This window comes from Polypterus senegalus, chromosome 15 (assembly GCF_016835505.1).
Source record: "Polypterus senegalus isolate Bchr_013 chromosome 15, ASM1683550v1, whole genome shotgun sequence".
NCBI lineage: Eukaryota > Metazoa > Chordata > Cladistia > Polypteriformes > Polypteridae > Polypterus > Polypterus senegalus.
Genome location: NC_053168.1, coordinates 30,166,714 through 30,184,498, shown reverse-complemented (window position 1 = coordinate 30,184,498; position 17,785 = coordinate 30,166,714). Strand labels below are relative to the sequence as shown.

Sequence of the window (17,785 nt, the reverse complement as noted above, 5' to 3'; positions counted from 1 at the left end):
CACAACAACTCTGTGACTGTTCTTGAATGGCCCAGCCAGAGCCCTGACTTAAACCCAATTGAGCATCTCTGGAGAGACCTAAAAATGGCTGTCCACCAACGTTTACCATCCAACCTGACAGAACTGGAGAGGATCTGCAAGGAGGAAAGGCAGAAGATCCCCAAATCCAGATGTGAAAAACTTGTTGCATCTTTCTCAAGAAGACTCATGGCTGTATTAGCTCAAAAGGGTGCTTCTACTAAATACTGAGCAAAGGGTCTGAATACTTAGGACCAAGTGATATTTCAGTTTTTCTTTTTTAATAAATCGGCAACAATTTCAAAAATTCTTTTTTTTTGTCTGTCAATATGGGGTGCTGTGTGTACATTAATGAGGAACAAAATTAATTGAAATGATTTTAGCAAATGGCTGCAATATAATAAAGAGTGAAAAATTGAAGGAAGTCTGAATACTTTCCGTACCCACTGTATAGCACATTTTCACACAAATGATGTAGCTCAAAGTGCTTTACATGATGAAGAAAGAATAAATAAGAATTAAAATTAGGGAATACTAATTAACATAGAATAAAAGTAAGGTCCGATGGCCAGGAAGGAAGGAAAAAACAAAAAAAAAAACCTCCAGACGGCTAGAGAAAAAAATAAAATCTGCAGGGGTTCTGAGGCCACGAGACCAACCAGCCCCATCTAGGCATTCTACCTAACAAAATGACCTCAATCAGTCCCCGTGGTATTCAGGGTTCACATGGAAGAACTTGATGATGATGGTCATGTGGACTTCTGGCCTTTAATCCATCAATGTAGGGACATCACGGTGCTTTAATTAGGTGGTGGTGGCGCAGTAGAGTAGAGTGTTTAACCCAAAAAAAGACTACTGTCATCATCTGCTTTGAATATGGAATCTATGAAACACAGCACTCACCATTTACACATGGAATTTTAAATTTGAGCAGGGAGGTTAGATGAATTAGGGTTGTTAAATTCTCTGTAGTGTGTGTGTGTTCACCCTGTGATGTTCAAGGGTCGCTCCTGCCCTTGCACCCAATGATTGCTGGGATAGGCTTCAGCTGCCCCACAACCCTGCCCTACATAAGCGAGAGAATGGATGGATGGATGGAAGTATTACAACTTTGAGTAGAATTAAGAGAGACATCCTATTTGTGTAGTTAGCTATGCTAAGAGAGGCACTATGTTTGGACTTTCTTACTCCATCTGTAATTATCTACTTCTATGTACTTCAGTTGACATTAATCATTTCTTTTCCAAATCTATATATATATACATATACTGTATAAAGTGCTAAGGGTTTTGTCTGTATGTTATGCGACTACTCACAAACTGCTAGGGCTGCAACCTTAAACTTGATCTTCATCGAAAGCTTGAAATGATACATGGGTCTGGTGGCCTGCAAAGTTATGAGGGTTTACATCTTTCCAATAGCAAATTGCATAGGAAATCTGATCAACAAGGTGATATGGCAGAGAGAAAAAGAAGAGCAGTAACATGTGCTAAGAACAAAAAACTGCAGAGGCCAATTATTTGATGAGAAGAAGAAGATGAAGAAGATGGACAGCTCCAGTCTCTGAGATGCACAACCTGTTGACTAGCAGCAGCCTAAATCTTCTTATTTGACATTTGCGTCTTTATTACAGAAAACTAAATAGGGAAACTGATAGGGTACGTGACATGGCTCAGACAAGAGAAAAACTGGAGACATTTGCAGGATCTGAAGCAAATGTTATAGGAAAAAAGAATGACTGCCCGCCTTCCACTGTTCCACGGCTGCAGCACACAACTTTCTGGGGCTGAAACCTTAATGATCGTGGGAGGATCAGAGGTCAGCATGTTGTTCAGTTTCTAAAATTCCAAGGTCCTCTGAGTGAGGATACTAAACATCTCAAAAGTGCTCCCTATACATTTTTTTTCTCTATTTGCAATTTCTTTTGTAACTAATTGGTACATTTTTAAGATTGAAGGCAAAAAATAAGTTCATAAAATGGATCAATGGATTGATCAGTGGATACCTTTTTTCTGATATATTGTGTATGAATTCAATATACACTCACCTAAAGGATTATTAGGAACACCATACTAATACGGTGTTTGACCCCCTTTCGCCTTCAGAACTGCCTTAATTCTACGTGGCATTGATTCAACAAGGTACTGAAAGCATTCTTTAGAAATGTTGGCCCATATTGATAGGATAGCATCTTGCAGTTGATGGAGATTTGTGGGATGCACATCCAGGGCATGAAGCTCCCGTTCCACCACATCCCAAAGATGCTCTATTGGGTTGAGATCTGGTGACTGTGGGGCCATTTTAGTACAGTGAACTCATTGTCATGTTCAAGAAACCAATTTGAAATGATTCGAGCTTTGTGACATGGTGCATTATCCTGCTGGAAGTAGCCATCAGAGGATGGGTACATGGTGGTCTTGAAGGGATGGACATGGTCAGAAACAATGCTCAGGTAGCCCGTGGCATTTAAACGATGCCCAATTGGCACTAAGGGGCCTAAAGTGTGGCAAGAAAACATCCCCCACACCATTACACCACCACCACCAGCCTGCACAGTGGTAACAAGGCATGATGGATCCATGTTCTCATTCTGTTTACGCCAAATTCTGACTCTACCATTTGAATGTCTCAAAAGAAATCGAGACTCATCAGACCAGGCAACATTTTTCCAGTCTTCAACTGTCCAATTTTGGTGAGCTCGTGCAAATTGTAGCCTCTTTTTCCTATTTGTAGTGGAGATGAGTGGTACCCGGTGGAGTCTTTTGCTGTTGTAGCCCATCCGCCTCAAGGTTGTGCGTGTTGTGGCTTCACAAATGCTTTGCTGCATACCTCAGTTGTAACGAGTGGTTATTTCAGTCAAAGTTGCTCTTCTATCAGCTTGAATCAGTCGGCCCATTCTCCTCTGACCTCTAGCATCAACAAGGCATTTTCGCCCACAGGACTGCCGCATGCTGGATGTTTTTCCCTTTTCACACCATTCTTTGTAAACCCTAGAAATGGTTGTGCGTGAAAATCCCAGTAACTGAGCAGATTGTGAAATACTCAGACCGGCCCGTCTGGCACCAACAACCATGCCACGCTCAAAATTGCTTAAATCACCTTTCTTTCCCATTCTGACATTCAGTTTGGAGTTCAGGAGATTGTCTTGACCAGGACCACACCCCTAAATGTATTGAAGCAACTGCCATGTGATTGGTTGATTAGATAATTGCATTAATGAGAAATTGAACAGGTGTTCCTAATAATCCTTTAGGTGAGTATATATATATATATGGATTCTGAATACAAAGTGTGCATTTTTAAATATATTGTGTGAATATACTGAACAAGTGGCGTAAAACAGAGGTAAGGAGAACATTGGTAAAGTTGAATTGTTGTCTATTAAATAAACTTAAATTATGGATATTTATAATTTCTTGTTTATCATGGTGTTGAAAAGTGGAATCATGTTGCATTTTAATTGGGCATGCAAGTAAGAACTTTACTATACTCTGTACACACAGATTGAGGGGAAAAAGTATTGAAAAAGGAAAAAGGAAAACACAATTGGGCCAGCCAGTGTGAACAGAGCAGATGTCCCAATAGTTGCAAAGGGATCCTAAATGAAAAAGTATTTTAGACGATACTGATGAGGCACCAATCAGTCCCTGTTATTAAGTTAAGAGCTTCCACACAATACAAATGAACAATCAAAAAAAAAAACATATTCAAAATTTTGCTCGTTACCTGAATAAAAAACATTCAGAAGTTTGTGCAGGTACATCAGGAATCCATAATTTTGGTGGAAATGAAGTGCTTATTGTGCCCCTATCAATGTTTATTAAAACTATGTCATCTGTTTCCTGAAATATAAAATAAAGATTAAAATGTTTAGTGTCAGCAAAAATAAATAAACATCCTCTTTAGTATTTTAATGACACTTTTTACCAGAATGATAATATTCCCAAATCCTTTAAATACAGTATTTTATGCATATCAAAAGACTCAAAAATTGAATATATGTGGTTAAAGATCCTCTCACTCGTGCTTAATAGTACATACCTGTACAGTATTCCTAAGGCTCTGAGAGGTAACCTATTTGTTTTATAATAATGTGTTTTTAATGTAAAAGGGTAACAAGGGCATTTATTATGAGGAAAGAAGTGCACAGATATGTAGAATAGCGAACTGGCAGATTAGTGGTACTAGATCAGAAAAATGTGACATTGCTGCCTTGCAAACGCCTGCTAAAATACCGGTTAGGTAGAAGACATACTGACAGTATATTTAATTTCAATATATCACTCAAGCATAAAATGTTGAGTCATTTGGCACCAATGTGCAGTAGATCATATTGAAATAACTTCAGTAAAGTTAATGACACATCAGTAATACCTCTTCAGTGTAGACAATGGTTTGAAGTGTGCCATAATGATTTGTGAGGTTTATTCCAAACACATTATTCCATTAAAAATGGGTAACTGAGACCATAAATAAATACAGCTGAAACCACACAAATAAGCTGACAGACAGAACCTGACAGGGAGATAAGAAGACACAAATGGAAGATGACTCAGACCGGCTATTTAAAAGTGCTGATGTGCCCTATTTGGAGATGATCAATATATGGCCTGGGGCCACTGTCAGCTATGTAGAGGTTTCCTAAATTGATACTGCCATGCAAACAACCTGACAAAGAAATGAGAAGAGACAAGTAGGAACAACTCAGGCAGGCATTTAAAGGAGAGTAGGTGTGCCCAATGGTCTAACGGTCAATTTATGGTTTGCAGTGAAAATGTGCTATATTCTACTCCTGCTAAGCCAGAAAAAGATTGTACCCATGTTTGGAGAACCTTGAACTTTAGAGAAGGCATAAAAGCTCAGACAACTGCATTGAACCTTGGAGCTCACCTATGGACAGACGGAAAACCTCTCTCCTGCCCGTACTTAGGATAATATGCCTTCTGCACTCTCTCTCTCTCTTTCTCGAAGTTGGACAGCGCCAACTGCAGGAACCACCGATTGCATCGCACTTTCACCACTGGCTCTCCTTTGAATATTATACATATTATTATGTGTGCTAAGCCAATATTAAACAGAAGCTAGTATTTTCTTTTTTTAGTTTTACTGATTCTTTCTTCCTTTCAGAATCATCGTTGTACCACTAGGTACCACTAGGTATAGTGGTACAACGATGATTAGGTACTATATATATATATATATATATATATTTTTTTTATTTATTTATTTTTTTTTAATTTTATTTTCTTTTTGGTTTAGTAGTCTCTAACAAACTTTTTCCCAGGGTTTGTGTATCCCATGCTGGATACACACAGTTGTTAAGAACCTTTTATTTAGTTAATTACATTATCTCTTGCCAATAGTGGGCAAAATCTTAAAGAAATAAGCTGTTTTGTTCTCGGTGTATTGGTATTTTCCACTTTTAAAAATATCAATCTTTTAATTTTTGGTAAATCAATCTGATGCCTGCAAATATTAAAATATGAAGTGTGTACATTCTTCCCATATTGTAATGATCAAGCATATGATCTGAATGTTTTTCCCAATTGTTTCTTGGCCTTTACAAATTATTTACAAACAGTTCACAGGGTTTCGAAGGTCAAGGATTATACTGGTAATATTTGTTTTTTGTTCTCTTATGTTTTTAACAGTGTTAGATATAATTCATGTTCTCTGACATTTCTGTTTTGTTTTTCTTATGGTTGTTACCATTCTGCAAAACCAAAACCAAATTTATTTCTATAGCAAATTTTCATATAAAGGATGTAGCTCAAAGTGCTTTACAAGATGTCAATATTTACAATCGAAGAAAAAAATGAATAAACAACATACAAAAAATAAATTATGCACACTTAACATATGATAGACAGAGTCTAAAAGTCTCTAAAGATAAGTCCCGGGGTAAAGTCAGATAGCCAGGGAGGACAGAAAAAAAAGTTAAGCTGGAGAGAAAAACAAAATCTGCAGGGGTCTCATGGCCAAAAGACACTGTATCTAAAATAAATGTTCTTAAGTTGTTGTTTATTGTGTTTTTTTAAACTTTGTCTTACAGGATTCAAAGCAGTGGGTCTTGTGAGTAGTTGGCGTATCCGATTCCATCCAAAGATCACAGGCAACTACACAGTACTTATTAAGGTGTTGGTGCAGAACACTAACACAGAAGAACCATAGAAAAGAACAGAGGTATTGACTAATTGTGGACATTATCATCATATACTGTTTTAATGTGTTTATTACTAATTACATGTGGCTTAATATAACACACATTTTCAGACAATTCAACTACTGGCTTGGCAAGAATCAAAATATTGTGTACATTAATATTAAGATTGATTTTAAATAGTCAGTGCTGATGAACTACTTTACCTATATTGTTTGAAAGGATCTGGGCACCCTGCCTGCTCAGATGTAATCTGTCTCTTTAAAAAAAAAATACTGTCGCTCCCAGAACAAATCAAAATTGTCAAAGTAGGTTAGGGAAAGTCTTCAGTTAGGTTTTAAGATAAAAAAGATCACTAAAGGCATCAAGTGAGTTTCAGAGCATAGTTAGCGGTCCACAGAAGGTGGACCATGCAGCTGATCCTGGTTCCCCTCTTGACCAATGTGCAGCAGTGATCTGAATTGCTCTTTCAGGACCTCTAAAAAGGTGCTGTTCTAGGATAGTTTTCTGGACAGTTGCTATGCCCAGGAGTGTGCAACGCATGACGTCATTACTACAGTGGTATAAAGAACAGCTTACACTTGCTGGCTGTCCAAGATTAGGATTCACAATTGAATAACCTTTACTACCTTCCTTATTGTTAGCACCTGAGTTACTGGTTATGGCAATGTTTTCTGCCCTCTGACTATAAGGTTTGCTTCACATTGTTTTAGGCTCTGCTTACACGTACCCTTTCTTGGTTCATAATTTTATCTCTCTGTTCTTTGACCACAATTCTGGCTACACATCCTGATCTTTGTTTATTTATCCTCTCTCAGAAACTGCTGTTTCCTTGTGCAATTAGTACTAAATCCACATCTCAAAGGCTAACAGGTTAGGTGTGCTGATAATGTCAAATCTGTTTACATTGTGTATATGTTAGTGCATTCTGCTTTGTACAGACAATCTTGCAAGACTTAGTCCCTCCCTTGCACCCAATATGTTTTGAAATATGCGAGTACAGAAAATAAATTGATGAATGAATACCATATTTCAAATGTTTTGCTCCACTCAAAGGGGGTTGAAATTAGTGTTAATTAACAAATGGAACGTGCTTTTGTACCAGCAGTCCAAGTACATGAGGCTCATCTAAAAGGACTTATAGAAATACCGGTTGATGATTTAATAATAATAACAACAATAATATTTCTTTACATCTATATAGTGCTTTTCTCAGTACTCAAAGTACTTCAGTAAGTGGGGAGCCACTTCAACCACCACTAATGTTTAGTACCACCTGTATGATGCCACGGCAGGCATTTTGCACAAGTATGCTCACCACACTTTCGCTATTAGGTGGTGATGTGGTGAGAGATAGTTAGGCAATTAGGGATGGGATGATTATAGGGCCAGAATGACTAACCCACGGAGGTCAGTTTACCCTACTACTACAGAAGAAAATAAAATCAGAGAAAATATCATTGAGGGAAACAAACCACAAAAAAAAAAACTCTTAAGTACTGTACAACTGAAAATGAGGCCTGGGATTTGAGAGGTGGGAACCACATACTGCAGTATTACAGAAGGTGAATTGCCTGCCAAAGGCACCACTTACCAAAAATAGCAACAGTCATTAGAACTGAATATTCAGAATTATTTGATGGTAAACAGACATTGTGTTAGTCATGTTAATACAGTATTTTTGATTAACATTCCACACTATTTCTTGGTGTAGTTTTCAACTCTGCCTTTACATGGTGCTTTGTGGTATATCAAAGCATTTGAAAAATGACAGTATAAGGGTTTAGGTAGTGTAGGACAAAGTGGGCATTTCCTATTTTACTAGGAATTCAATGACACACAAGGGCTGTTAAGACAGCAGATTTAAAAGGCTTTCAGAAATCCAGCTGCACACCACCACCTGTATTCCTGAATCAATGCCTGGACTGCAACTTTACTGACACTTTGATCAGTTGTTCTTTCTCTCTGGGGTAGCTGAATGCTGATGATCTACTTGTAAATATTTTTTTTTATACTGTATTGAGGATTTGTTCTGTTCTGTGTACTGTATTGTATTGTATTGACCCCCTTCTTTTTGACACCCACTGCACACCCAACCTTCCTGGAAAGGGGTCTCTCTTTGAACTGCCTTTCCTGAGGTTTCTTCCATTTTTTCCCTACAAGGTTTTTTTGGGAGTTTTCCTTGTCTTCTTAGAGAGTCAAGGCTGGGGGGCTGTCAAGAGGCAGGGCCTGTTAAAGCCCATTGCGACACTTCTTGTGTGATTTTGGGCTATAGAAAAATACACTGTATTGTATTAAATTGTATTCTTTTTGTAAGCTGAAAGCTGACAAGCCACTTTCTTCAGGGTGAGAATCCATACATTCTTTGGCCTGGAGGCTACCCTACATAGAACTTTGGAGCTGAACACCCTAAGCTAGCTCTAAGAGCTACTATGCCAAGCCCAGCTCTGTGCCAGTGACTGAGCCCTGTCTGAGAAGACCCAAGAATCAGCATTACTTCAAGAAGGGAATTTCAGGCACCTACACTCTTGAGCCAGAAATAGTGATGCTTTTCACTATGAAGCTGCAGAGGATACAGCAAGCAGAGTCCTCCATTTGAACCCAGAGCAACAGCATCAACAACTCTACAAAATATCAGACATCATCCCAGAGGGCTTGTTGTTGAAAAACAGTTGTGCCAAGATAAATTAGAACTCCAGTAACTAAACAGCCAGACTCTTCTGGGATATATGTTTGCCTGTCCGGTCTATCTTGCATCCAGTTTTCTATGTTGATATACACTCACCTAAAGGATTATTAGGAACACCATACTAATACGGTGTTTGACCCCCTTTCGCCTTCAGAACTGCCTTAATTCTACGTGGCATTGATTCAACAAGGTACTGAAAGCATTCTTTAGAAATGTTGGCCCATATTGGTAGGATAGCATCTTGCAGTTGATGGAGATTTGTGGGATGCACATCCAGGGCACAAAGCTCCCGTTCCACCACATCCCAAAGATGCTCTATTGGGTTGAGATCTGGTGACTGTGGGGGCCATTTTAGTACAGTGAACTCATTGTCATGTTCAAGAAACCAATTTGAAATGATTCGAGCTTTGTGACATGGTGCATTATCCTGCTGGAAGTAGCCATCAGAGGATGGGTACATGGTGGTCATGAAGGGATGGACATGGTCAGAAACAATGCTCAGGTAGCCCGTGGCATTTAAACGATGCCCAATTGGCACTAAGGGGCCTAAAGTGTGCCAAGAAAACATCCCCCACACCATTACACCACCACCACCAGCCTGAACAGTGGTAACAAGGCATGATGGATCCATGTTCTCATTCTGTTTACGCCAAATTCTGACTCTACCATTTGAATGTCTCAACAGAAATCGAGACTCATCAGACCAGGCAACAGTTTTCCAGTCTTCAACTGTCCAATTTTGGTGAGCTCGTGCAAATTGTAGCCTCTTTTTCCTATTTGTAGTGGAGATGAGTGGTACCCGGTGGGGTCTTCTGCTGTTGTAGCCCATCCGCCTCAAGGCTGTGCGTGTTGTGGCTTCACAAATGCTTTGCTGCATACCTCGGTTGTAACGAGTGGTTATTTCAGTCAAAGTTGCTCTTCTATCAGCTTGAATCAGTCGGCCCATTCTCCTCTGACCTCTAGCATCAACAAGGCATTTTCGCCCACTGGACTGCCGCATACTGGATGTTTTTCCCTTTTCACACCATTCTTTGTAAACCCTAGAAATGGTTGTGCAAGAAAATCCCAGTAACTGAGCAGATTGTGAAATACTCAGACCGGCCCGTCTGGCACCAACAACCATGCCACACTCAAAATTGGTTAAATCACCCATTCTGACATTCAGTTTGGAGTTCAGGAGATTGTCTTGACCAGGACCACACCCCTTAATGCATTGAAGCAACTGCCATGTGATTGGTTGATTAGATAATTGCATTAATGAGAAATTGACCAGATGTTCCTAATAATCCTTTAGGTGAGTGTATATTCAGTTACCATATTTCTATTATCCTTGTCTTAATCAATAAATTATACAACTCTGTTTCTTAAAACAGATGTGCTTCAGGTATCTTAATGTAAGTCTAATGGCCGGAGAGCCCTTCCTATACAGAAAGGTAAGGAAAATAAAGTGTGAGCCTTGCCAAAATACTTAATTATAAAAAAATACTATCATTTCCAAAGGAAAAACAGTTAATCAATTGATTGATTAACATCAATATTTTGAATCCTCACATCAATAAACAATTTCCTACATTAATATGGCATCCCTGGGTGGGCAAGAAACTGAGATTGCTTACTCATTGTACTTCATTAGCCAAAAAAGAATTTTGTACACAAGGTAAGAGATACTACCTTGATATAATCTTAAACCGACAGTGTCACTAAGGTTGGAAAAAACTCTCTTAATTCTCTGACTAAAGAATTCATAATCCAAGTCGAATCAGAAAGTACTGTGAAAGAGATGCTGGCTTAGAGTCAGCAGCCTTATCTTAAAATCTCAGTCTATGAGAAGGTGGGAAATATACAGCACAAATGTGATGTGACGCAAGATATACAAGTTTCCTGACACAATTTCATATGATGTGCTAATCTGTTATTTCTACTGAGGTTATGATGTTGACTAATGCAATATCTCAGTAAAGTGCATTTAGGCACGAATTTTGCTTCTTACTCTATTGAATACATTACCAATTTAATTCTAACAATTACAGTGATTTGGCTCATTAAAATTCATCAAACAGTACAAAGTGTTTTGAACTATACTAAAACATTTAACAGTTTAATCCTATAAACTGAAATGATTAAAGAACAAATGTAAAGCAATTATAAGAATTCTTTTCATTGCTTTAAGGAAGGTGGAAAATACATATTCAGTTAGAACAGATCAATTTGGAGCACAAATGTTTGTTTCTGCTGGCAGTGTATTTAAGTAAATATTTCAAAACCCATCCATCCATTATCCAACCCGCTATATCCTAACTACAGGGTCATGGGGGTCTGCTGGAACCAATCCCAGCCAACACATGGCACAAGGCAGGAAGAAACCCCGGGCAGGGCACACAAACACACACGCACACACTAGGGACAATTTAGGATCGCCAATGCACCTGAGCTGCATGTCTTTGGACTGTGGGAGGAAACCCACGCAGATACGGAGAGAACATGTAAACTCCACACAGGGAGGACCCGGGAAGTGAACCCGAGTCTCCTAACTGCGATACCCACTGCGCTACCGTGCCGCCCTATTCCAAAACCAAGAGAGCATCATTTTTTTATGAAATATTATGAATCTTACTATATATAAAACATTTCATTTTATCTTAACATTTTCATGATGCCCATTACCTTATGAATAAAATTTTACTATTGATATATGGCTAGTATTTGCCCACTTCCTAATATCCCCTGTTTTTGGTTATTTTACACAATGAATGGCTTTAAACTGTTAGACACAATGCATTATTAGAGAAACAGAACGTGAATGATCACACAAAACAGTTTGTTTTTAATCACTATGCTCTTTAGTTTTCAAGGAACTAAGTTATCCAACATCCCTAACAGCACCCATGTGAAAAAGTAGTTACCCCATAGTTCCAATATGTTGTGAAAAATAGCTACATAAACAAAAAAAAAGTGAAATCCTCCTAAACAGCCCACAAACCAAACCAGGATCTTCACTGGCCTGCCTAGAGATCGGTCTCACCTCAACAGGCAGGCTTTGGCCTGCTAAGGTCCAAAATGGGGTTCAGACTTTTAACGCTCAAAATATTCTATAAATGTCCAAAATACACAATAAAATCTGGCTTAAGAAGGGTAAACAAAGCATCTTTATAAAAGAAAGAATGTATTTAAATAAAAAAGAAGTGCAAAAAATAAGGTGGAACAAGAAAAAGGCAAAAAAGTGGGCAAACCGAATTTTCTTAAGAAAGGGCAACTCAAGGCTAACAAGTCTGAATCAAAATCCAACAATTAGAATCCAAAGACAAAGCAAAGATTATTCAAAGATCATAAAAATCCAAGACACACTTACACAATGAACAATACTCCGCAACATCTCAATGAACCTCTTTTGGGACCAACTCCTTCATCCAAATATAAAGGTGGTCTTGTTCCCAATAGCAATGCCATAACAAAATACATTTACATTTGGATTTATTTGCTTAGCAGACACTTTTATCCAAAGTGACTTACAAAAGAGGTAAACAATCAAATAATATCAGGCTAGGGCCTGTTTGTTCAGCAAGTGTAACAGAACATTTAAAAAAAATTACCAATAGTAAATACCATTTACAAATATGAAATAAAATTTAAATAAAACTTTTATTAACAAAATTAACATAATAACCAAAAGAATGTGAAAAGTATTTTTTCATAGTTAAAAATGACAATCCATACATAAGCCAGGCTGCAAATGCTGGCTGACACATAACGCAATACGTGGCTTCATCTCCTTTAGCAGCAATAACTGCAATTAAATGCTTCCTATAATTTGGTATCATTTTTTATATCACTGTTGATGAATTTTAGGCTACTCTTCTTTGCAGAACCTCTTTAATTCAAACTGAACGTTAGGTCTTCAATTGAGAACTGCTTGTTTCAGGTCCTGCCATAGCACCTCTATTGATTTCTAATCAGGGCCATGACTAGGCCACTCCAAATTTTTAATTTTGTTTCATCTGGGACATTCACTTCTAGACTTGCTTTTTATTTATTTATTTTTTGGTCATTGTCCTGCTGCATATGTCATTTACATGTCAGCTTCAAGTCATAAATACATTACTGGACACGTTAAGAATATTACAGTAAAATGCACCCTTCATGGTTCCGTCAATGAAAGCAAGTATTCCAGGTCCCAAAGTGGCACCATCACATTGCTATGCCTATTTTGTACCGTAGGTGTGATGTTCTAACTGTTGGACACTAAACACAGCATGACCTGTGCCGTCCAAACAGGTCTATTGTTGACTCATCTGTTCATAGAACATTAATCCAAAAAGTTTGGGAATCATCCAGGTTCTTGTCTGCAAACGCTAGATAGGCACTGATGTTACTCTTGAATAGCAGATGTTTCCACATTGCTATTCTCCCATAAATCCCATTTTCACTCTCTATTATATTTTGGAGTCATGAACACTTAACCTTTAGCTGAGGCTAGAGAGGACTGGAGTTCTTTGGATGTTTTTCTGGGGACTTCTTGAATGAGTTGTCACTGTGACCTTGAAATAAATTTGACAGGCTGGATTTTCCTGGGAAGATTTGCTATTATTGCAAATATTCTCCATTTATTTACTGTGGTGTTGTGGAGTCCTAACTCCATAGAAATTGCTCTGAAATCACTTCATAATATGCTATTTTCAACAAGTTACTGTTCTTCTGGAAACCCTGTGGTGACTACTTCTCCCAAATGGTAAAGGTCACAATATGCAATGGTTTAGAATCAATAGGGCTGGCTATGTTCAGTCAGCTGACTCTAGTATGAATGTGCCAAGAATGTGTGGCAGGCTTGCTGCCAGGCTGTTTTTGCGTGGCTGGGGCAGCAGCAGTCACTGTATTAGTGCATTGCATTGTGATCTGGTTTCTACCTCTTGTCAGTGTTAACTGGCAGTGTCATAGGTGTGTCAGCTACTAGAACCTGTTAAGCACCACGGATAGTGGGGGACCAATCAGCTGAAGCCGAAACCTCACAATCGTCTTCGATCGCTTGTACCAAAATCAGAGTCTGACAGGCAAAACGTCGTCCCTGGAGTGTTCTACTTTACAAATCCACTTGGATCTCTCAGCCGGTGTCGAGGCCATTTTTGCCGTTGTTTGTGCCTTGCTACTCATGGGAGTGCAGGAAATCTCGGACAAAACCAACAAAGCTAACTTTCTTTCTAGCAACAAGACTCCAACTAAAACATAATGGTTGGTTTTGTCACAGTTGACAGTTGATTACTATCATCAACTCCTTCTTTTGACAAAAGTCAACATCAGCCCTGAAAGAGTTAATAAACTTTGGTCAGCTGTTTGAGTGATAAATAAGGGGACAATCACCTTTTCACATGGCCAATACAGAAATTTAGAGATGTTGTTATATGTTTACTTTGGTTTCCTATATTTACTATGACATTTTGTATTAAGATCTGAAGCCATTCATTGTGACAGATCTATAAAAGTTGATGATATTAGGAGGGGGCAAATAACTTTTCACAGCACTATACGCATGATCCACTAATAAACCTCATAATAAAAACAGAAAAAATACTTCACCGTTGCAACTTCTTCATAATGGTCAATGTGACAGCCCATGAGAAAAGATGTAGGTGCCATTACAAAGTCCAACATCTGTCTGGAAAGGATGGGCACAAATGTATGCTGCCATTGAAGGGGATGGATATACAACATAAAGCATTCTGCAATCAGCGTTAACAGTGCCCAGTCACTGGAGAAAAAAACTATTCTTTGCTCCATTAAAATGCAAGTTATAATCTGTTAAAAAATAAACACATGAATAAATAAATATGTATAACAGGTGTTTCACATTGAATATTTAGCATAAATTTATTCACAGTGCTATCTGTCAAGCCTCAGAGTCATTCTACTATTTATAATAATATTGAAAAACTGCACACAAAACAACTTTAATAAAGTTTAAACCATATTATTATGTAACATTTGAGACAGATAATTTACTGTAATGGAGACAAGGTATGCAAGGCTAGCAAGTGAATTCAGGAAAGACTTAAATGGCATAACTGAAGATAAAGCATGAAATAGTGGTTGAAAATGATCAGGCGGATATGTACATCTCTGAGGACAATAAAGAAGAGTGCAGAGTTTACTTTGTCATATTTTGATGATTGCTAAGGTTATTATATTTTGTGAATCATGGGGTTTGCACCTCCAGCTTTACTCTTACCTTTATTTTTCAAACTTATTTGATATTTCAATATATTTTTTATTTTCTATAATGGTTTGATGGTTCATAAAACTCAATAAAAGAGTTCAAGGACATAAAAAAACACAAAAAGATACAGCAGCCTGGCTCCACACTCAAAAAGCATGACCTACACTGCCCAAAGTGAAGGCAAGGCCAAAACTTTCAAAAACAAAATCGAGTTCCTTATAGTCAAACTTTATTAAACTTGAAAATGTTAAAAAAGAGCAAGAGGAAACAAAAGACAAGTTAAAAGGCAGCCTGACATCAATCCAGGAAGAATAAATCCAAGTCCAAAGGTATACAAGCAAAACCTTGATTCATAAGCAAAAGGAATAGTGAAATACGAATGTGTAAAAAAATAATTCCAAGAAAAGCCAAAATAATATATCATCAGCATCAACACTCATGTAGACCTAACATTCAGGCTGTCACATGCATAAACAGGGCTGGGGGCAGCCGCAAATCTGCAATGTCAGGAGTCCATGCCCCCTTAGGCACATCATAAAGATGGCAAGGAACATAACTGTTACGTGTTTAACAGGGGTTCATCACCTCGCTTATGTTTAAATGTCCTTTTTTTGTCTTTTTTGTGTTTGATTACATTTTACAATTATTTATGTTAATACTGTTATTTATTTTTTGCCTAATTATATATTTTATGTCAGTTTTACTTATTATTTAGTTTCTAAATACTCATATTTGTTTTTTGACGTTCTATGCATTTTGTGGGTGGTTCCCTAAAAGGTGGGGCCACCCGTCCATCACTAGTGAGGGACTGCCTCCAGTCCTATAAAAAAGATGTGAATGGCAGTTTCTTGTCATTCATTAAATGCGCTTGGTGATTTGGTGAGTTCTCATTTTTGATTATTGCTTGTTTAGATTCACAGGTTTTTGTGACTTCTGCTACTGTTTTATGGATTCTGATTTGCATTTTCTATATTGGGACTTTTTTGGTGAGGATTGCCTTTTAGAAAATTAATTTTTGCCTCATTTTCTGACTTTTGATATTTTCTGGGGTTTTTTTGTTAATAAATATTCAATTTATAAATATTTCTTGTGGACTTGTCTCTACTCCCTGTCAGAGCTTTCATAGTTCTCCTCCTGGAGAGATGTACAGTAATCCCTCCTCGATCGCGGGGGTTGCGTTCCAGAACCCCCCGATAGACGAAAATCCGCAAAGTAGAAACCATATGTTTGTGTAGTTATTTTTATATATTTTAAGCCCTTATAAACTCTCCCACACTGTTAACATTATTAGAGCCCTCTAGACATGAAATAACACCCTTTAGTCAAAAGTTTAAACTGTCCTCTATGACAAGACAGAGATGACAGTTCTTTCTCACAATTAAAAGAATGCAAATAGATCTTCTTCTCTTCAGGAGCAGAGAATTTCAGAGGGAGAGAGAGAGAGCGCTCGCAAAGAAAAGCAAACAATCAAAAAATCAATACGTGAGCTAGTATCTTCTAAGCAAACAGCCTCTGTGCAAACAGCCCCTCTGCTCACATCTCCTCCGTCAGGCGCAGAGAACGTCAGAGAGAGAGAGCGCGCGAGATTAAAGCAACAATCAGAAAATCAATACGTGTGCTTTTGTGCTTTTAAATATGCCGAGCACCGCAATAAAGCAGCATTTTTTTAGAGGAGCGTCAGTATCTTTTAAGCAAACAGCACCTCTGCTCACAGCCCCTCCATCAGGCGCAGAGAATGTCGGAGAGGGTGAGAGAGAGGCAGAGACAAGCAAACAATCAAGCTCCGCGCGGGATGCATATCTTATAGCACTGAGGAGTTTTAGTTAATATGTAATACATGCTCTGATTGGGTAGCTTCTAAGCCATCCGCCAATAGCGTCCCTTGTATGAAATCAACAGGGCAAACAAACTGAGGAAGCGTGTAGCATAAATTAAAAGACCCACTGTCTGCAGAAATCCACGAACCAGCGAAAAATCTGTGATATATATTTAGATGTGCTTACATTTAAAATCCGCGATAGAGTGAAACCGCGAAAGTCAAAGCGCGATATAGTGAGGGATTACTGTACTTGCTTTTTTGGTACTCTTGGCTACTGCTTTGAAATTTAAAAGCCTTACCTCCATTTTGAAGCCTAGTGAGGCCTTTAGCCTCCCATTTTCCTAGGGTCAAGCTTGTCTTGGGCGAGACCTGTTTAGTGGTATATTTTTAAAGGCCTAACCCTTTGTTGTTCTGAGATGCTACAGAAATCGTAACAATAACAAAGTACTAATAAATACATTATCAACATAATATAATAATACAAAATAGTTAAATAACAAAATAAAATTCACCAAGAAATAATAACATGCAAAGAGAAAGAAAACAGAAGAATATTTAATACTATTAAAAAATACAAGGGTAAAAAGAAAAGAAACTTGTGCCAGGTTAAAATTCACCACATCACCACTTTGTACTGCGCTTTGGGCAATTGCCACCAACATACAGTATTTGGTTATACCTTGTGACTATAGCCATTTTGCATCTACCAATGATGTCTCATTTCTGCCATGTGATGTCATAATGGCACTACTATTGAAGTTGCTAGCACAGTTGTTACAGTGTCCAAGTTAATGGATAACAAAACAAATCTTTGTACTGCATGTGGCCAGGTCTAAATCTATTTAGGGAATCAGTGTTACTACGTACAGTGGCTGTCCAGCTGTTTCAGTTTTC

At 38.0% G+C, this 17,785-nt stretch overlaps 1 protein-coding gene across 3 annotated transcripts in view; it reads right to left on the bottom strand.

Moving 5' to 3' along the window:
* Nucleotides 1-17,785, bottom strand: part of LOC120515557 (DENN domain-containing protein 3-like) — a 136,209-nt gene that overhangs the window by 65,713 nt on the left and 52,711 nt on the right. For all 3 annotated transcript variants that reach the window (XM_039736640.1, XM_039736642.1, XM_039736641.1), the window contains exons 8-9: nt 14,436-14,654; nt 3,745-3,860 (exon numbers count right to left, since the gene is read on the bottom strand). In XM_039736640.1, coding sequence (XP_039592574.1) covers nt 3,745-3,860; nt 14,436-14,654 — 335 coding nt within the window. The remainder of the gene's footprint in view (nt 1-3,744; nt 3,861-14,435; nt 14,655-17,785) is intronic.